Source organism: Marmota monax, unplaced genomic scaffold (genome assembly GCF_021218885.2).
Source record: "Marmota monax isolate L192 unplaced genomic scaffold, Marmota_monax_Labrador192_F-V1.1 WCK01_AAM20220418_F8-fsc00079, whole genome shotgun sequence".
Lineage (NCBI taxonomy): Eukaryota > Metazoa > Chordata > Mammalia > Rodentia > Sciuridae > Marmota > Marmota monax.
This window is the reverse complement of record NW_026694099.1, coordinates 7,219,168-7,241,749: the sequence shown is the minus strand read 5'-3', so window position 1 is coordinate 7,241,749 and position 22,582 is coordinate 7,219,168. Positions and strand designations below refer to the sequence as shown.

The window sequence follows — 22,582 nt, the reverse complement described above, 5'->3', positions numbered from 1 at the left end:
AATCCATATGCACACAATATGGGTATTAAAACTTAGAGCTGAGAAAAAATGACATTTAAATTTCTAATTACTGTATTAAAGCTACCAAATGCTAGTAAGCATTTCTCTAGTGCTTTAAAATTTAGATGCATTTTATTTTAAAGATTTATGAAATACCTGTGCAAATACCCAATCTCTGTGACCCCAAAGGAGCTAAAATCAAGTGTAGAGACACAGGCATGAAAAAATAAAAGTAGAAGTAAAATGTGACTGACAGGTGTGACCTAAGGGACCCACTAAGTATTCAGTGTCCACTTTTCTTTTTGAAGGGTTTTTTCCAAGCTTTGGATACTCTCTAGTTAAGTCATGGCAAGGGCACATGCAAAGGTACATGAATACACACACATACAACCTGTTGTGTCCACACACTTGAAATGGAGAATAACTGCAATATAGTTTGCATAATTTCAAAGATTATTCTATTTTGATATGAGAAGAATGGAATGGAATCTATACAATTATACTCTAATGGAACATTACTTTTTATATGAAAACATAAAGCCCACAGCACCTGCATATACTATTTAATTGCTTGTTCTCGAGTCCTTATGCACCTAGAAAATAGGGTTACACAGAAGTTCAGCTCCCCTAATGTTTACTTTAAGGCCCATTTAACTCAGAGACAATGTTTGATAAAATGTTCTCTTTACTTTCCTGACATTTTAGTCTCTCAACGGATGGAGTAAGGAGGGAAAATGCTGTGTAGGAAGGTGGAAGGGAAGTAACAGCCAAGGGTTCATTGCAGAAAAAAAAAAGAAAGAAAGAAAAAGCAAATTTCCTTATTTTCTTAATTTATAAGAAATAGTATGAATCCCTGGCTAGAGGTATTTTAGAAGCACAAAGTCAAAAGTGGCCAGAGTAATATTAGGAAGACTGACTTCCAGAATAAATAGGCATATACGATCAGAAAATAATCAACCCACTCTTTGAAAAACGGTACTATATTTACTGCAAAGAGAAGGAAGATCCAGCCATTGCCTATTTCACTCCTGTTTTCTTCAGGGGTAGGCCCTTCACCTGAGATGATAAGGAGACGTAACCCTCAGAGTTTAGAGAATTCTTACTTCCTGCATTGCTTTGGCTCTAGACCAAATCCAGCTGTTCAAAATGGCATCTGCTTACTTCCTCAAAGGACAAATACCAGCACTTTGTCACAGTATACCTCACCTTATGAAATCCAGGTTTGGGGATAGTCTTTTTGCTATTTTTGTGGAAGGAGGTATTAGAGACCCATAATTTCTGAGGCTTTCTCTACTTCACAAGTATCTCTTTCTGATGGGCTCCAGATTTTTCATGAGCTCTAAGTCCTTGGGGAGTTCCAAGTGACCTGAAGTTTCTGTATTCTACCTCTCCCCTGTAGACACCAGCGTCCTGTCCTGCTCTGCCAGCAGGCTACCTTTCTGATATACCATTCTGCACCCTTTTTCTTTCCATCTTGTTTTCCATAGCCAGACCATGTTGCCTTTCTCCTTTGTTCTGTTTTTGAGAAGATTTCACAGAAGAGCCCAGAGTTTTCTGTCTTTTTTGATTTTTCTCTTTCTCCTCTCCCTCACAGTTCCAAACCTAACATCTTCTAGGTCAGAAATCTGAATTTTTATTTTAATTTTGGAATTGCAGTTAAGATTCTATTTGGACTTCTTTTTTATTTTATTTACTTCTCTTTTTTTTCCTGATTGTTTGCTCTCTCCTGGGACTGCTGTGGCTGGTCCAGTTTTGCCAGTTTTATTACTTCTTTACTGGTTTGCCTTGGAAACATTATTCTACATAGGACAGTCTCTTCTGGGAGCTAATACCTAGGGATCACTTAGTATGAGCCATAAGGTGGATGAAAACTGAATATTAGAGAAGCTAACAGATGTGCTTTTAGAGCCACTGTAATTTTTAGTAATCCATAGATAAAGTGAGAAAGATACTAGTATAATTAAGACTGACCACATTTGTCTGAAATTTTTAAGGGGAGAAAGAATGGATCCTGAAATCAATCAATAAGAAGCTTAGTATTTATTCCTGACAAAATCCTACAGTGAAGAATTGAATTAATGATTTGCAAGCATTTAGATAATAAATCCTGGTCCTTAGAAGGAAACAACCAAATGTCAGTATTAATCAGTATTAGTTTGCTGAGAATATATTATTCTAGAATACCTGAACTTTCTTTTTAAGTAGGATTGCCAGATTGGTGGAATAAGTAATATTAAGGACTGATGTGTCTTGACTATAATAAAACATTTGAAAAAAAACTTTCATACAGTAGCCTTTGGCGAATATCATAAAATATGGACTGGTTGGGAACTCTCCTAGGAGGAAATGTTGCTTGTTTATAAGCCTTGCTCAAAGAATAATTAATGGGCCTGGCAGTTGGGAGTGTGATCTCTAATACAGTCAAAAAGCCCTATGTTTACATCTTATTCTGGAAAAAAAAAAGGCTCTACTACATTGATTAATACATAGCAGATGGGTTTATTCAGTGTGGACATGGCAGAGGCTAGGAGGATGAGCACATCTCTAATGAGGGGATCATGTCACATTCAAAATAGTCTTTGAGTGCTCAAGTGTAGACTATAGTCACAAAGATACACAGACACACACCCACACAAACAAATCTCTGCATTCCAATCCATAATAGTGTGGTGAAAACATAAGAAGAATTTAATGTTCACGATTAGAAAAAAAAATTTAAATAGTTAATATTTCACATTATTATCAGTTAATAATAATGACCCAATGGTATAATATGACTGCAGTCTGCCTTAGGATGTCAAAGCACAGGCTTTGAAGCCAAGTGCCCTTTCAACCTTAGCTCCATTGCCTAGGAGTTGTCTGATATTGATTGAGTTACATGGAATTTTGAAATTTTTTCTTTCCTATAAAGTGGAGATTAAAATAATATCTATTTTCACAGGGTTGATATGAGGACTACATAAGAATATGAATGTAAAAATTTTTAAAGAATAAAAAAACCTCAATCCTAAGATATATGAATAATATCTGTGTGTATGAATCAAATTGGCAGTTAATAGTGAAGACAATTCTGGTCAATAATGATCTATGAATTTTAGCAAGGACTTTGAAAAGTAAAGCTAGTGAATATTAAAATAAGGTTCTACAGGAAGACTGAGGGGTCTAAAAGGCAATTAAAGGAACTATCATATGTAAGGGGAAAGGGAATCCCTGTGTCAGATTTGAAGAGCTGTCACATAGAATGGAGTTAAGCTTTCCATTGCATCTACAACATAAACAGGACCAAGGAGGATAAGTTATGCAATAAAAACATTCTTTTTCTTTGAGTAGGATACTTAAAGGTCCAAGATTTAAGGTGACATATTTTGTCCTATAATCATGGTGTGAGGAGCGTAAGTGTGCGTCCTTCATAAATAAATCAGGAACTTTTCAAGGCTGGGGTTTTATTATTTATCATTAACTGTGTGTGTGTGTATGTGTGTGTATGTGTGTATGTACACTAGGGATCAAATTCAGGGCCTCACACATGCTAGGCAGGTGCTGTACCACTGAGCTACATCATGCCCAGCTCTATCATTAACTTTATATTTCCCAGTTACCAACAGCAATTAGTAGGTATGATTTGGTGAATGAAGAAATTAGAAATGAGTGATTAATACAAATATGTGAAGAAGTCTTAAAATATGTTTATGGTAGCAGCATAGACATGGCCAGTAAAGAGAACATTGTAAGAAAGATGTTCTTTAGTCTCTCTTTTTAAAAATGGGTACAGCCAAAGGCATTTTGGATGGTTCAGTTAACGCTGGATTGAAAGACACTCAATTGATGAAAAGGGTGTTTTGAGAGTTCCAGAAACTGAGTAGAATGAAGCTCTCAAATACCAGTGATGGACCTGCTTTCTGAGTAACCCTGAGGTCCCAACGCCGAACTACAGTTTTCCACATGTAATTAATTATTGCTATTTTCTGCTGCGAGGAGCCACAAATTTTATTTATATGCACACATTTCTGCGTACACACCATGACCCCTCTAATTCTCTCCTTATGTCCTAACCTGTCTTCTCTTGGAAACACAAGCCTTTGCCTCGCTGTGCTTATTCAGGCTTCAGGGTGTCTGTGGCTTGGTCAGACGGATGATTGTGTACCTCATTCAGAAGAATGATTTTTTCCATCTTCCCATATTCCATTCCCTTCAGACACTTCGTTTCTCCTCTGGCAGTATTTCCCTCCCCATTAGGCCATGTGGCTCACCGTTGGAGCCCATTTGGGCACAAACCAGACCTTTTGTCGAGTTACTGTACACCTACATTCCTAATTATAGAATTCAAAGCAGAATGAGTGAATTAATACCATGTATTTATTCCCTGCAGTGTCCAGGGAAGTGTACAGCCTTAGCATGCTATAGCGGCCCATGAGCTCTCCCTTAGCCCTTCATCCCCCATTTTTGCTGTGTGACTCCGCAGCAGCAAGAATGGAAGGTGCACTTTACTCACCAGTGAGTAAATCATGTGAATGGATGTTTTAAAGTACATGCCCTATACACAGTTCACTGAGAGAACTCTACTTTCAAAAGCATTCTGAGAACACATGCTTGGAATTTGAAATTGTACTAAGTACTATGTTTCTTCAGGTATCCAAGCTGAGGCAGGACTACATAGGCATAGATGACATTTAAGTGTGTGCTGTTGCATTAAATTTCTCCAATTAAGGACTCTTTAGTGTTTGATTTACAGTCTTTCAGTGCCGGCAAATACTTGGACAATTAGCACCAGTAAAACCCAAAGACATATTACCAAAAGACTGTAGAGATCACTTCTCTTTACTTGATAACAAGGAGGATTCTGATTGAATGAAGCGGTCTTTGTTCCTCTGGACTCAGGCAGCAGGCTGTATTTTCATGTCTGTATAGGTTGTTGTAGGCCAGACAGTGGCATCAAAGCTGTCTGGTTCATTACATGAGGCTGGGAAAGTTTGGGAGTTGATTCTTATTATTATTTTTTTTTAATCAGCTACCTATTTAAGATTTTTTTTTTTTAGAAAAATCCATCTTTCAGACCTAATGCCCAGAATAGATTAAAGGTGAGAATTCACTCTCTAAAATATAAATGCTTTCACTATTTTGGCATATTTTGCTTAATTCTTTGGGGGAAGAAAAATGATAAAAAGAAAGAAAGACATGTAGAAATTATTATAAAGTGAGTGGGAAGTGTAAGGTAATGACTTAATAATGAACAGTTAATGATATAGGCTGAAAATAAAATTTCCAGAAAAGGTGAGAACTCTGTCCCATGGTACTATGGGCAACTAGGATACTTTGTAGACAAGATAACTGACAAGAGGAATCCTTTTTCTTCCTAAATTTCATAAATCAGAGCCCCAACCCTGACTATAATTTTGATCCCTCAGTGAATAATTCTTATTAGGTTTCTTTTCATCTTCCCTCAGGAAATTAATAAAAATGATATAATTCCAATTTATTGGAATATTTTATATTTTTAAAGCAAAAGCAAGGTGAAAGAGACAAAAGTGGTCTTCTCTTGGACCATTAATTTAGGCTCCAAGTTATCCTCAGAGGTGACCCAAGTTATGCTAGATTTTCCCATTTACATAAGATGTCTAGATGTCTGTAACTTACCTCAAGACCATAAAGCCCAGTATGTGCTTTCAAATATTAAATATATTTTGTAACAAAATTAGTAAATGCTTTCTCTTGAATATTAGTTTTATCTTTACAGTGATGCAAGTCATACTTAAATTATGTCTATTTAAACAAAATACCTACAGTAGAAAATGTATAAAAGAGTAGTAGACCCATTGAAATTCACATTATATTCAAAATAGACTCTGATACTTCTTCCTCCACAATTATTTCCAACTTCATATTTTTAGTATCCAAAACAAAATGAAGGGCAAGGTTTTAGAATTCTCGAGAGGATTTTTTTTTTTCAGATTCTAGTGCATATTATCACTCTGCTGCATTTAACTTTGTAAAAATAACAGTTGCAAAATATACTGTAAATGAATTATATATTTGTTCTATATCTGTCACCTGTTTTTACCAATAATTAATTTTTTTTCAGCCATTGATCTTATCAATAATTTGCTGCAAGTAAAAATGAGAAAGCGCTATAGTGTGGATAAGACCTTGAGTCACCCATGGCTACAGGTAAAAATCAATCACCATTTTTTCTCAGTTGAGATTTCAAGTATTTATAGGATTTTGATATTAAAAGTAGAAGTATTTGTCATATCAATTTTCCTGCCAAAATACATGCAATTTCTTAGGTTTTAATAACAATTTAATATTTCTGAAACTCTTGTCTTTCAACCAAGAAAATTTTGGTGAGGGACACGCATACATACACACATGCACACATACAAAAAAAGTGCGAAGGATCATAACAGAACTCAGAGGACCAGATTTCAAAAGCATCTGTATGTGTAATCCTGATAAATGTCCAAATAGATACCCATCTGGTCATGCACTGTGTCATTTGGAAGCTGTATTTTTAAATCCGAGGATATTATGCATGAATAGAAATACACGACAAATATGAAGTGTATGGACATGCTTGTAGTCTCTTAAATATTTATTTTCACCTTGAACCCAAAGTTTAGAAAAACGATTCTCTGAAATACTAAAGGATTATTTTTAGGCATTAAATTTCAAAGGAACACCAACATTCCTAACTGCTTGACTAAGAGCATTAATTGCCCACACTTTGATCCATGGTATCAAATAAACACTATGTATTTTCAAAGGTTAAGCAAATAGGATGGCCTTGGTGCTGATGCTGTCACTTGAGGAGGATGTACGATGAATGATGAATGATAACAGTACCATTATAGTGGGAAAAGGGGGACAACTCATAGATGGTGGGAACTGACAACATATGAAACAGCATGTTGAGTTGTAATGATCTCTAGGGTAATATTTTGAAATTTTTTTCTTCAGGACTATCAGACCTGGTTAGATTTACGAGAGTTGGAATGCAAAATTGGGGAACGCTATATCACCCACGAAAGCGATGACTCCAGGTGGGAGCAGTATGCAGGCGAGCAGGGGCTGCAGTACCCTGCACACCTGATCAACCCAAGTGCTAGCCACAGTGACAGTCCTGAGACGGAAGAAAGAGAGATGAAAGGCCTCAGTGAGCGTGTCAGCATCCTCTGAGTTTCATCCCCTATAATCTGTCAAAACACTGTGGAATTAATAAATACATACGGTCAGGTTTAACATTTGCCTTGCAGAACTGCCATTATTTTCTGTCAGATGAGAACAAAGCTGTTAAACTGTTAGCACTGTTGATGTATCTGAGTTGCCAAGACAAATCAACAGAAGCATTTGTATTTTGTGTGACCAACTGTGTTGTATTAACAAAAGTTCCCTGAAACACTAAACTTGTTATTGTGAATGATTCATGTTATATTTAATGCATTAAACCTGTCTCCACTGTGCCTTTGCAAATCAGTGTTTTTCCTTACTGGAGCCTCCTTTTGGTAAGAGAAAGAGCCTGTCCATGAAATAGTTCTGTTTGGTGTGTCCCATTTGTGTTATCATAGTAAAGCAAACTCTTGAAGAGTAGATTGTTACCAGTGTTCTATGAACAACTCAAATCTCACGTGGAAAAAAAAAGAAAAAGATTGGGGAGAGGGGATATTATACCCAAAGACAAAGATGCATGGAAAAGTTTTACTGTGTGATTTCAAATCCTTATATTGCCTGGTGTGCCTCAGTATATTTAAACTCAAGTAAGTGCACCCAGGCATGTGGAGCTGACTGCTCTAAAGCCTAAATGCCTTAGAAATGTAAACTGTTATATATAAGACAGATATGTTTCTCCCTTTCTTACACTACCCTGTTGTACTATGGAAAATCAGCAGCTAAGCAACTTTTTTGTCTTTTGTGTATTTTTTCAATAATAACAAATAAATATTCTTGTCAAAATATGTGTCCATCTGATTGAATTATTTTTATTAGTGGTCCATAGTAGTGTTGTCAGGCCAATTAGGTACAGAGATATCTTCTCAAAAAGCAGAAAAAAAAAGTCTCATGATCTAGAAGTTAGCCTGATCTACTCTGAAGTATATGTTGCAAAGTACAGTTTTACCTTTCTGTCTCATATCATCTAGCTTCCACTGGAGTAGAATAGAATGTTTTCCCAGGGGAAAATGACCAAAGCTAAAGAGGAGGTTGGAAGCATACATAGGAGCACTGCAATGTTAATTTCAGTGTAGTTTCTTGATTTAGTCAGTTTGGCCCAGAAATTTGTAAGGATGTAAGTTTCTTTTCATATGACCTAAGTAAGATGTTCTTCAGTGAACTACAAAAACACATAAAGATTGAAAAAATAATCCCTAGGAGAAAGCTACTCAGATGAGGTTCTGCAACCTGGAGAAGAGAAAGTTGATATGGGACCTAACAATTGTAAGTGTATGGAGTAGATAATGTGGATTGTTTTCCTTCCTAGGAGGATAGCGGTATGCTATGTAACAGAAAAAGAAGTTATTAACATTTGGAAGAATGATCATTGGGAGATACTTGAACATGTAAGATAGGTATGTTAAGACTACAGACTTTTCTGAGAGGGATGGAAGAGAATGGCTGATTTTTTTCCAATGGTTAGTCTCTGTTTGGTATTATTACTGAATTTTAAACAAATGGGTTTGAAATTATAGAAGTTCCTCAATCTACTTTTTTTTCTCTAAGGGTAAGCCATGGCTGTGTGTGTATGCATGCACTCGTGTCCAAGTGACAGCATAAAGAAGCAGAAAGATGTGTCATGAAAGGGACAAGAATAGAATATGTTAAGCAACAGGAAAATGACTATTGCCAGCCTGGGAATATAAACAGTACCATTTCTATAGCAAGAGACTAAGTAAGCAAATTCAGGAAGGGTGAAAAGGAGTGAAATCATATAAAGTCCTTCTCTCTTAGTATGTACATAGTATACATTAAGAACTTCAGAATATAAATTATAATGTTGTATATTAAATTTATGTGCCTCCATTTATTAGCTGTAATATACAATGTGATCAGTAAATTCTTGTTTGTTATAGGATCCTAAAAGGATTACGGACTAAGAAACTGGTAATGTGACCTGTACATTACAGAAGATCCTGGAGTCCTTGATTAGGAAAAGGAACTTAATGCAAGTTACTCTAAATTATGAAAATATACAATTATTCACACAGCAAAAGTTTATTGAAATTCTGTTCTACATAGTTCTTTGTTAGACTTAAGATTTTAAACTGTGAATTAGACTTTAAAGAATGGTCCCCATTCAAAGAAGCTTGTTCAGATAGAAACAAATAAAATTAATTACTGGTATTTTTAGAAAATTATATGTAAGGGTATAAAGCATCTTACAGAACAATTAATGAGAGGAAGGCAAACAGCAGGGTGATGTTTGAACAGGGCTTGAAACACTAGTAGCTATACACCAAGTTAAAAGTAGGATTTAAAAAAAAAAAAAAACAGGAACAAAGACCTGAAGATCAAAAAATACTGTTATATGACAAAACTATTTCTTTATAGCAAGAGAATAAAGAAAAGAAAGAGAACTGGTGATATACATCCAGTAGAGATGGGTAGAGGTCTAGGTCCAGAGGCCTTTGTATATTATTCTAGGGATTTTAAGTTTACCCGTGGTGAATCTCAGGAAGTCATTCAAACATTGTGAATTGAAGAGTGAGCCCCATCACCAAGTTCACTCTGCCAGAAGCATAGAGACTGGACTGCCCAGAGCCTGGCCTAAAGCAGCAACAAGTAGGAAAAGAAGTGAAGAGGTTCCTATAGGGAAGCAAGTTTGGAATGTCCTTAGGTAATTGGATATCAATCTGGAGTTTAGGGAAGATTTCTGAGGTTGAAAGTACAGACTTGAAAGTTAATCAGCTAATAATATTTTGAGAACATCTTTGATCCCTAGGGAGAACTGAACATAACAAGAAGAAAAGTGATCTTAGGGCACAAACCTGAGAAATAATAATATGAAATTATCAGTCATGTGAGGGAAATTGAACAGGTATTTCAGAGATAGAGTCAAATAAAGTAATATTGTGAAAGTTAAATAACATCAAGGACGAAGTCGATAACATCAGAAAGTGCTATACAGAATGGTTTCCTGCAATATTCAGAGTAGCACATCAAGAGGATCTCTATGTTGACACAATCTGTTCTGCAGTGTCATCAAACACAGGAAGGAAAGAAAGTGGATTGTAATGTGCAGCAAAGCAGCAGTCTACTAAAAGTCATGCTCCATTCTTTCAGTGAGAATACCGGTGATGCTCCAAAGACTCCAACTTCAGTGAATCATTATTCACTGTAAATGCTAAATATCATGAATAAAGTTGGCCAAACTTCAAATCACTGGTGTATTAAACTCTTATATGACATGGTCAGGTCAGTAGTCTAATAAAAGAAAGGTCTCCTATCAATCTGAAAAAAAAAGATAAATGACAGAAGCTCATTTTAGGAAGGACATGTCATCTATTATCAACAAAGAGGCAACATTCCTCAAGCAAAAACTTGTTTGGCTTACTCAAGAGGTCATGAAAATTGATGGTCTCTGTGTATCCTGAAACTTAAGAGCATACCACTACTGTTCTTGCTTTTGGCCTCAGCAGGAGGGCAGAGCTGAAAAATATTTTGATCAGTGCTGCTTTTGTTGTATTTATTATACCTAAGGAATAAATGACCTTCAAGTTTTAGTGACAACCATGCTGATGGAGCAATTTTGACATACATGACCAGCCATCTTATTAATTGTGTGTAGTAATAAGTACATTAATAAAAATAAGATAGCTGTTGCTCCCTTCTTTCCTATGCTTTATTCAGTCAATATTAAGTTTAACTACCTCTATGAAGTAACCACATTCTGTGTACTCTTTGCTTAGACCTGTCTTAAGGAACCAAATACTGGTGCATCTGAAGACACACCGAAGGCCACAGAGAAAGACCTGCTGCCTCTGTTGCCAAAAGAGAATGAGCTCTTTCACCTCTGACCCTTTCACATAGCCTGAAACATGGGTCTCTCCACCCCACCTGCTCTGGTGTTGACTCTTATTCATTCTTTTACCGTTTGTTTGCCCCATGTCTCTGTCTGGTTTGGCTTCCTCTGCTCCTCTTTTGTGCTGGATACATATTTTTAGTAACGTATTCATTCTTCTGTTTTTGTACTTGTTTGGGTTATTTTCTCAATATTGCTGTAGGAATTATAGTATAAATGTTGGCTTTTCACTATCCATTTCAAGTTAATACTAACTTAATTCCAGTGAGACATACAAACTTTTCTCCATGGTCGCTCCATTCTCTCCACCCTCCTTTGTCATATCATTGATATACACAGTACAGCTTTTTATATAAGCCCACTAATACTGCTTTGTGATATTTTTTTATACAATTATCTCTTAAATTAGTTAATAGAAGCAAGGAAAAAAATATGTTTTCCTTTATATTCACCTGTCTCTTCCACTGCTCTTTATTGCCTTAGGTGAATTCAAGGTCTATCTGGTGTCACTTTTTTTCTACCTAAATGACTTCTTTTAGTGTTTCTTTAAGGTGAAGTTGCCAGCAACGAATTATTTCAGTCTTTGAACACTTGGGAATGTTTTTATTTCACTTTCATGTTTGAAGGAAAGTTTGGCTGGATATAAAATTCTTGATTGACAGGTGTTTTTTTTTTTTTTTCTTTCAGTATTTTGAATATAAAATCCTAATCCCAATTAGCCTCTTCTGTCTTGGACGAAAAATCCCCTTTCATAGTATTGTAGTTACCTTTCACATGATAAATTATTTTTCTCTCACTGCATTCAGTATTTTCTCTTTGCCCTGGAACAATTTGACTATGATATGTCTAGTTGTGATGTCTCTGTGATTTGCTTACTTGAGTATATCGAGCTCCTTTGATGTATCGACAAATATTTTCCATCTAATTTGGGAATTTTTTAGTACATTCTTTCTTTGAAAATCTTTTTCTGCCTCTTTATTTCTATCTTTTGTATCTGTGGCTTCCATCATATTTAAGTTATGCTTTGGTTTTTACCAGAGGTTTCTGGATCTGTTCAATTTTTTTCATTTTTTTGTTTTTTGTTCTTAAGGTTAGGTAATACATATGAATCTATCTTCAGACTCCCTGATTTTTTTTTTACTTTTGACAGATCAAATTTGCCATTGAGTCCCTCTGGTGAATTTTTAATGTTAAATCCTTTGGGGAGTGGTGATACTTAACTTTAAAAAATGATTTTATTGTAATTTTACTGCTATAATACTTTAATTATTTAGATATGCATGTCCTGTGTTTTTTGAACATATTTATAATAGCTTCTTTGAGGTATTTTTCTGATAAGCCTAACATTTGGGCTATCTGGCCAGTCTCCCATCCTATCCAAGACAATTTCCATGGAGTGTCTCTTCTTCCTTGGATAAAGCACATTGTGCTGTTTCTTTTCATGTGTTTTTGTTCAAGACTGAATGTTTAAACTAATATATTATAGCTGTTCTGTATTGTGACCACCTCAAATAATTGATTGCTGTCTTTGTTTAGTAAACTTTCCAGAATCAATCTCTAGAAACTGTCTTATCTTAATATGCAGCTGCTGATGTTTCTGCTTAGATTTGTGTGGGTTTTTTGTTATTTTGAAAATTGTCCTCCTAAGGGGCTCTCTCTGGAACAACATAAATTACTGGTCAAACAATGATAGTTCAGGCATCGTGTTTATTTATTTATTTATTTATTTATTTATTTTCATTTTATTAAATAGCTATCTTTATATTTTTTCTTTTTTTTAATTTTTATTGTTGGTTGTTCAAAACATTACATAGTTCTTGATATATCATATTTCACACTTTGATTCAAGTGGGTTATGAACTCCCATTTTTACCCTGTATACAGATTGCAGAATCACATCGGTTGCACATCCATTGATTTACATATTGCCATACTAGTGTCTGCTGTATTCTGCTGCCTTTCCTATCCTCTACTATCCCCCCTCCCCTCCCCTCCCCTCTTCTCTCTCTACCCCCTCTACTGTAATTCATTTCTCCCCCTTGTTTTTTTTTCCCTTTCCCCTCACTTCCTCTTGTATGTAATTTTGTATAACCCTGAGGGTCTCCTTCCATTTCCATGCAATTTCCCTTCTCTCTCCCTTTCCCTCCCACCTCTCATCCCTGTTTAATGTTAATCTTCTTCTCATGCTCTTCGTCCCTACTCTGTTCTTGGTTACTCTCCTTATATCAAAGAAGACATTTGGCATTGTTTTTTAGGGATTGGCTAGCTTCACTTAGCATAATCTGCTCTAATGCCATCCATTTCCCTGCAAATTCTATGATTTTGTCATTTTTTTAATGCAGAGTAATACTCCATTGTGTATAAATGCCACATTTTTTTTATCCATTCGTCTATTGAAGGGCATCTAGGTTGGTTCCACAGTCTTGCTATTGTGAATTGTGCTGCTATGAACATCGATGTAGCAGTGTCCCTGTAGCATGCTCTTTTTAGGTCTTTGGGGAATAGACTGAGAAGGAAAATAGCTGGGTCAAATGGTGGTTCCATTCCCAGCTTTCCAAGAAATCTCCATACTGCTTTCCAAATTGGCTGCACCAATTTGCAGTCCCACCAGCAATGTACAAGTGTACCCTTTTCCCCACATCCTCGCCAGCACTTGTTGTTTGACTTCATAATGGCTGCCAATCTTACTGGAGTGAGATGGTATCTTAGGGTGGTTTTGATTTGCATTTCTCTGACTGCTAGAGATGGTGAGCATTTTTTCATGTACTTGTTGATTGATTGTATGTCCTCCTCTGAGAAGTGTCTGTTCAGGTCTTTGGCCCATTTGTTGATTGGGTTATTTGTTTTCTTATTGTTTAATTTTTTGAGTTCTTTGTGTACTCTGGATATTAGGGCTCTCGACAGGCATTGTGTTTAAGCTTCCTATGCCAATTAATTTGCCTGCCAACAGGCTTCCACCTTTTGCTGATGGGTTGGTTAGGTTCAAGCAGTTAAAAAAAAAAAATCCCAGTTGCTTTTATTTTCTGTGTGTGCAAGGCTTTACATTCAACCAGGGAAGAGTAGATGACTAAACTTTCTCCAGTGTCTTTGGAGTGTGTTTGCAGCATGCAGACTTGTATGTATATGTAGCCTTTCGGCCACCAGGAGTATATTCCATATTAAGTCTGATTATTCTAACAGTGTGTTCATTGCTCTAATCAGCACTGCAACCTCATGAGAGCTGTGTCGTTTACTTTCCATGATTGTTTGCTACTGATATTGCTATTGTCAACCCCCTTCATCAGTGGGGTTGTCTCAGCATGCTCCTCCCTAATGGAAGTAACTTGCCATGGAGCAAAGGATAAAGGAGGATGAAAGCAAGCAAAAAGCCCACAGATTCCCATTGTTCTCACTGAGGTTTAGTAGTTTACCTTGAATAAATGCTTGTGATTTTATTATAAGCCACTGGCCAATTTCCAAAGTCTTTAAATGGTTGTTTTGGATAACTTTTCCAGTTGCATCATTGGTCTCTGAGAATGAATTTGCTGAACTTCTCACACCACTATTTTGGAAGCCCCCAGAGATAATAATGCCAACTTCACTTTAAGAATATCCATAGAACATTAAAGAAAACTTACTTCATATGTTGTAAATAAAAGGAGACTAATGAAGAGAAACTACTAAGAAAATTTCAAATTTCCTTATTTCTTGCGTTTTCTTATTATGCACTACTAAACCTCCAGACAGTTAAGCTTAATTGACTTTGTGGGCATGAAATGTCCAATTTAAAAAATATATTTAATCAATTTCCCATTTTTTTGGAGCCCGGGGATCTGAATGACTCCCTGTACCCAGGTTAAAAAAAAAAAAGCATTTCCTATTTCCATAGTGAGGTATGAGTGGAGGTATGTGTGTGGCCCAGAAACCTTCAAATGCTTACAGCTAATCTCAGCTAACAGCAGTACACTGCTTGAAGAGAATCTGCCAAATTATTTTTCCATATACAAAAAAAAAATTTGGCACCAGGGATAACCACCCTGCACAATTTCCTCAGCATTTGGAGCTTGTTTTATTCCTTAGTCCCTCTGGTTTGAGACAGTTTCTTCTTCTCATTCTAAACTTTTCTTTCAGGGTCAGAGAAATTGCGAGGATTTTTGTTTTTATTTTTGTTTTTTAATTTGAGTAACTCTTCTACCTGACTTTTCTTGTGACTCTTATATCCATCAAGACAGACTTCACCATCAGAGACTCTAATTATTCTTGATCTGCTTGGTATTACTGACAAATTACTCTTACTACAAATTACTACAGTAATTTCACCTTGCATCTTTGACAAAACACAATGAAATAAACATAAAAATCAATTCAGATCGTATTTATCCTTATAGCAGACATATTTTTTTTTCTCTTCACTTTCTACCAAATTTCTCACAATCTTTTCCTTTGATTTCTGTGTTGATATACCATAGAACAAAATCTTCATTTTTTTGAAAATCATCAATGAATCTTCTCACAAGGTAATAAGTGGTCTCTAATTCAAAACGGACGATTTTCTCAGTGTAGAGTAGAAATTAAAAACCCAAATGAGAAAACAGACAGACAAAGCTTGAATTTTGGGTGATCAGGAAAATATTGAAATCTCTCATGTCTTCTTGGGGGTGTTTAATAGATTAAATGGGATAATGCATATAAAACTCTTAGAGCATACTTGGCCCAGGGCATCAATAATGCCTTAAATAGGTGGCATTTGTTATTATTTAGTCATTCAACAAATATTTTGAAACATTTTTTGTTTGCTTAGATACAATAGATGAAAAAAACAGAGGTAGTTACTGCCTGTATTCCATGTGACTTTTTCTCCCGATGTCCTGTCTCCATCTGTTTGGATGGGGTACCAAAAAGGGCATGAATTATGAGCTTGTGAGGCATAGGTTCATCCCAAATCTTGTTGTGTTAACTTACAAAAAGAAAAAAAAAACTCCTCTAAAGTCTCTGAGTATTAGTATACTCAAGAGTAGAATAGCAATGATACATATTTTAGAGTGGAGATGGGATAACTAAATAGACAAGTATTAAAATTTCTTAGCCAAATTATTGACATATGTTTCAGTTCAAGAAATATTAAATTACTCCTTGCCCCTATGTCTCCATGTATTTCTCAAGGTTTTCATATTTCAATACTTATTTTCTTATTTCAATATTATCTCATTCTGATATGATTTATCTCTGTGAAATAAAGCACTGCCTTCACTAGCACCCTAAATCCATATTGTCTATCCCATGATTTTTTACAATTCATTTACACCTCTCCATGAATTTATGCAATATTTTTGTCTAGAGGCCCACCATGACTTTAAATTCAATATGTCTAAAGTCAGTCCTGTTATTGTATGCCTCACATCAGTTATGCTGTGGAGTTTTAAGTGGAATCTTTTCCTTCCAGTTCTTCTGCTGCCAATGTACTCCACACTCTACTACCAGATTCACTTTCTCCAAATTGCTTTTATCACTGTACCCTCACTTCCTGAAATCTTCAAAGACTAGGCTCACAGTTATCTGCAATGTAGAATTAAATCTTTAAACTAAAGCTATGGGGTTCAAAGATGAATAAAGTACTGTGTTGGTCAGCTTTCTCTTTCTATAAAAATACCTTAGATAACCAGTTTAGAAGTAGGAAGGTTTATTTGGCTCCTATTATTAGTTTCAGTCCCAAATCAGTTGGATCCATTGCTTTTAGACATGTGACGAGGCAGAACATCATGGTGGGAGCACACGACACAGCAAAACTGTTCACCTCATGGCTAGGAGCAAAAGGAGAGGAAAAAAACTAAGGTCCTTCAAGCCCCTTCAAAGGCACATCATCCATGACCTAAAGATCTCCCATTAGGTCCCACCATTAAAGGTTCCGCCACCTCCCATTAGTGCCATTGGTTGGGGACATTTCACATGTGGGCCTTTAGGGTACACTTATCCAAACCATAACAAGTATTATCAATACAAATGCCAGGTATCCCATGGTTTTCTAGACCATGGATATAAATTTTAGGGCTCATTTCTTTGAAGTTCATTTCTCATTTATACAGTAAGATGAAAAGCTAGACAAGATGACTTCTTTTGTATCTTCTAATTCAATTTTATGAAAGTCAACAAAATGTCAGTAATGCATACTTTTGTCAACTCTCATTATTTCATAACTTTATTTTAATAAATAATAATCATGCATACTTATGGGACACAATGTGATGCTCTTATATGGGATCACCATTCCATGCAATGGATCACTGCAATGTATTTCTCCAATCTAACTGAAGGTTTTCACTCTTTAACATCTTCACTTTCACCATCTTTTTACTTTCCACCCCCAGCTGCTGGTAATGACCTTTCTACTCTCTATTTCTATGGAATCAACTGCTTTAGATTCCACATACAAGTGAGATAATCCATATTTGTCTTTCTGTGCCTGGCTTAATTCAACTATCCATTTTATTACAAACTACAGAATTTTTTTTCTTTTTTAGGAAAATTAATATTACGCAATAGTATTAGCATTTCGATAGTAATAATGGTATTACATATGAATAAATGCAATAGTACTCCTTTGCATATGTATATCACATTTTCTTTATTCACTCATTTGTCAATGGACACTTAGTTTTCTTCCCTATCATGGCTGTTGTGAATAATCTGCAAATGAACATAGCAGTGCATAGCTTTTGAATGTACCAATTTAATTTGGGGGGATATATACCCAGAAAAAATATTCTGGATTATCAACTGTACATTTTCAAATTCTCTGGTCCAAATGCTGTTCTGAAATAAGATAAGCCACATCCTTCCATGAACCACCTTTGTGTCATTGCTTGTGTCCAGGAATTTTTTTAGAATAGATGATTTATTTAAGTAAATATAGGCTGCCAGCTATTCTCTGATGAAATGTGTGGCATATTTTGTAAATACTTTTCTGTATCTTGAGTGAAATGGTAAAATACTGAAGAAGTACGACACTTTTCTGGAAGTGGAAGAGTCTTTATATCTGATGCTGTTCTTTGAATATACTTCTAACTCTCAAACTTCTTTTTGAGATATTGAAACTGACTTCTTTTGAGACCTGAGGCAGAGGTACACTCCAATTTTGAACACTGAGTGGTCTCAGTTTTTAAATTCATTCAAAAAATTATTTTATTTTCTCCTCATAATTCTGCAACCATATTAGATTAACTCTCTGGTATTAGTTGGCTACTGGATTCCACAGATTTCACAAAGACAGGGATTGTTAAAGGAAAATGCCTGTGTGTGTTCATGTGGGTCTCCTGTGAAATGTCTAACTGGATTATTTGCAGGTGTTCTCTCTAGGATGAAGAAAGAACCAGGAAAAATCACTTGAAGGAAGATACTGGAAGAAGAATGAACCTGTTACGAATAAAAAGGAAAAGGTCTTGATGAAGTAGAGTGTTAATAGGGAGGTAGTCACAGGAAGTTACATTGTCTACGTTAAGTAAAACTTGATCATCAGAGGTTTCAAAAGTCAGGAAGATTTAACACTTTTGCCAAAATAATTCTTGGCAATTTTTGACAAGGGGAATTGTGGGATTCTTTATTTTGCATTTAATAAAGGAAAGCAACCAAAAATTACAAAATTTTCATTTGGAATCCAAGAATTTAAATATTATCATTAAGTTATGCTTATATTCACAAAGAGATTAAAGGGCTTTTTAAAAAGTAATACAAAGTCCAAATTAAACTGACTACTATATTTTCATTACCTTTTTTAAAAAAAAAAAAGTACATTATTTTAGTACCAGACATGAATTTCTTCCTCATATTTGATTCCTTCTCTTCAGATACTCAGATCTCAGTTAAGAACATTTCAGAGGAGATCCATCCTTGAAGTGTGCTCAGCAGGAAAGACTGCAGAATAAGCCACACTTGGACTTCATAAAACTGTAGCTGGTGTACATAGAGATATAATCATTAGAGCCAATTATCTTTAGACAGACTGATGTTTCAAATTCTAATTACAAATTTTTAGCCTCATTAACACATGGTTTCATTTTATATCTTGGCTACCACATTTTATTGTTACAATTCATTAAAAATAATGTGAAAAATGAAGATGATCATAAACTTCATCGTATAAGTGAAAGAAAAAAATAGTGCCTGGGTAATGATAACAACACTTTATATTTGCATAGCAAATTCCTTTTAAGGAGCTCAAAACATTTCACAAACATTATCTCATTAATCCTATGAGCAGTGCCATAAAAAATAATTTCTTGGATTCCTAGGCTAGGGAAATTGATGTGTTAAATGGCTAAGCTTGTTTCTAAAATTGCACCTGAACAAATGAATTGCACATGAACAAATGCAGTAAACTCTTCATAGTTATCTATAATTATTTTTAAATTTATGTACAGAAAATTGACCTTTTGTTGTACTTTTTTCCCCCAGTGCTAGGGATCTAATCCAGGACCTCATTTATTCCAGGAAAAAACACTGTACCACATCCCCAGCCCTGATGTCTTAACACACATAGATTATTGTAACTACTACTATATTACAGATAAAGAACTTTTTTGAAGTGCTGGGACAGTTCTCAATCTGTCTAACTTTCTTCCACATTTCCCTTAGCAAACAAATCTGCTCTTCAGTTGCCTTTCATAGAATGTCATATAATATCAACTCTTGAGGTTTTCTTTTATTTCTCAGCACAATGCTTCTGAGGGTCATCAGTGTTGTTGCTTGAATTAGTAGTTCATTCCTTTGTATTGCTGACTAATATTCCATGGTGTGGATGTATCTCACTTATTATTCCTTAACCTATTACTGGACATATAGGTTATTTTGAGTTTAGGTCGATTCTTAATAAAGCTGCTTTGTATGTTTGTAGATAAAGTTTTGCACGAGAAGGAGTTTCATTTCTCTAGATTGAATATTCACGGATAGAATTGCTTGTTTATAAGGCAAGTGCATGCTAACTTTGTAAGACATTTAATTTAAAACTGTCTTCCAAATGTCAGTGCCATATTGAATTCTTACTAGAAATGTGTGGACATTTCATATTCTCTACATTGTCCCCATTAGTTGGTTTCCCCCACTTTTTAAACAGTTCATTCTAACCATCCTAATCAGTATGTAGTGGTTTGTCACTGTGGTTTTCACTTGCATTTCCACAATAGCTAATTATGCTGAGTATTTTTTCATGTATTTTCAATCAGTATATCTCCTTTGGTGAAGTGTCTGTTCAACTATTCTGCACTTGTAGGTGCTTGAAACTTTTTGTAAATTCCTTGGGATTTTCTACACAGGCAATTATGTGCATGTAGACAGTTTTATTTATTCCTTTCCAATCTTATTCATTTATTTCTTGACTCATCTCCAAGTTATTAAAATGAAGAACAAAAAATTTATTTGTATTATTCCCGTTTTGTCCTTTTAAAATGAGAGGAGACGATAGGGAGGTTCTTCTGTCATTCATTCCTGATTCTGACAATTTGTCTCCTTTTTCTTTTATTGTTGTTAGTCTAATGAGAGATTTATCAGTTTCACTAATCATTTCAAAGAGCCAGCTTTAAGTTTCATTGATTTTTCTCTACTACTGTTTTGGTTTAAGTGTATTATTGATCAATCTTATGATTCCTTTTCTTCTGTTTGTTTTGGGGTTATTTTTATTCTTTTCCTAGTTCCTTGAGATGGGTCTTTTTTCAATTCTTTAATTTTTAATAAAATTTTTATTAAATTTTATTAAATTCATGATAATTAATAAATTTATGATAAATAAAAACATAAAATTATACATATTAATGCGATACCATATGTTTCCATACCCTTACATATTGTGTAATGTGTAAATCAAGTAAACATATCTGTCTTCTCAGATATTAAGCATTTCTTTCTAGTGAAAACACTCAAAATTCTTTTTTCAACATTTTAAAGTGTACAATACATATGGTTAACAATAGTTACCTTACTGTGCAATACCACAACAGAACCTCTTATTCTTATCTAACTAAAACTTAATAGTCACTGTTCAGACTTTCTCCATTTCACCTCCTCTACCCCAAATCTCTGGTAATGATAATTCTAGTCTCTGCTTCGATGAGACCAACAGTTGTTATTCCACATTTGAGTGAGATCACATGGTACTTTCTTTTGTTCCTGGCTTCATGTACTTAACATTATGACCTCTTGATCCACCCCTGTCGACAGAAATGACAGGATTTCAATTTTTATGACTGACTAGTAGTATCCCATTGTATGTATGGACCACATTTTCTTTATCCTTTCATCAGCTGATGGACACTTTTGTTGTTTCCATTTAATGGTTGTTGTGAATAGTGTTGTAATAAACGTGGGAGTATAGATGTCTCTTTGACATAATGATTTTGTTTCCTTTGGAAAAATTTCTAGTTCGTATTGTAGTTCTATTTTTAATATTTTGAGGAAATTACATATTGTTTTCCATATTGGCTATGTTAATGTATTTTCACAAGGATTCTTTTTTTTCTCCACATCATCACCAGCATGTTTCACTTTCAGTTTTTCTTTTTGAAAATGGCCAGTTTTACTGGGGTGAGAAGAAATCTCATTGTGGTTATGATTTTCATTTATCTCCCTTATTACCAGTGATACCAGGCATTTTTTATTTGTATCTTTTTTTCTTTTGAGAATTTCTATTAGTTTAGTTTATTGCTTATTTTTTAATCAGATGGGGTTTTGTTGTTGTTGTTGTTGGTTTGTTTTGGCTATTGAGTTTTAGGAGTTCTTTGTTTTCTGGATATTAACCCCTCGTCAGATGTATTGTTTACAAACATTTTCCTCCATTCTGTGGGTTATGTCTTCACTCTGATGATTGTTCCCTTCACAGTGCAGAAGTCTTTTAGTCTGATGTAATCCCATTTGTCTAAGTTTGTTTTTGTTTCTTGTGCTCCAAATATACTTGCCGACTACAATGTCTTAAAACCATTCCCCATGTTTTCTTCTAATAGTTTCATAGTTTTAGTTCATACTTTAAGTCTTTAATCCATTTTGAGTTTGATTTTTGTTTTGTTCTTCTATATATGGATAATCCCCATTTTCCCAGCACCATTTATTGAAAATACTAACCTCTCTCCAATGTGTGTTCTTGACACCTTTATTGAAAATTAGTTGGCTATATTGATGCATGGTTTTACTTCCAGATTCTCTATTCTGTTTCATTGGTCAATGTGTCCATCTTTATACCAATACTCCGATGTTTGGATTATTATGATTTTGTAGGATATTTTGAAGTCAGAGAGTTTAATGGCTCTTTTTTTTTCTGTTTACCCAAGATGGCTTTGGCTATTCAGGCATTCCTGTGGTCACACATATTTTAATACTATGATTGTAGTTCTGTGAAAAATCTCATTGGTATTTTGATAGGGATTGCAGTAAATCTGTAGATTAGTCTGGATAATATTGATATTTTAATAATGTTGATTTTTCCAACCCATGAATGTGTGGTCTCTTTCCATTTGTGTGTGTGTGTGTGTGTGTGTGTCCTCTTCAACTTTATTCTTTATTCATTGATATTTTATAATTTTACTATAGAGCTCTTTCACCTCTTTGGTTAAATTT

At 34.9% G+C, this 22,582-nt stretch overlaps 1 protein-coding gene across 3 annotated transcripts in view; it reads left to right on the top strand.

Annotated features, from left to right (window-relative positions):
• Prkd1 (protein kinase D1) overlaps positions 1-7,947 on the top strand; it is a 326,804-nt gene extending 318,857 nt beyond the window's left edge. For all 3 annotated transcript variants that reach the window (XM_058585839.1, XM_046465232.2, XM_058585840.1), the window contains 2 exons: positions 6,080-6,165; positions 6,955-7,947. In XM_058585839.1, coding sequence (XP_058441822.1) covers positions 6,080-6,165; positions 6,955-7,173 — 305 coding nt within the window. In that variant the 3' untranslated portion in view covers positions 7,174-7,947. The remainder of the gene's footprint in view (positions 1-6,079; positions 6,166-6,954) is intronic.
• Positions 7,948-22,582: the final 14,635 nt, after the last annotated feature.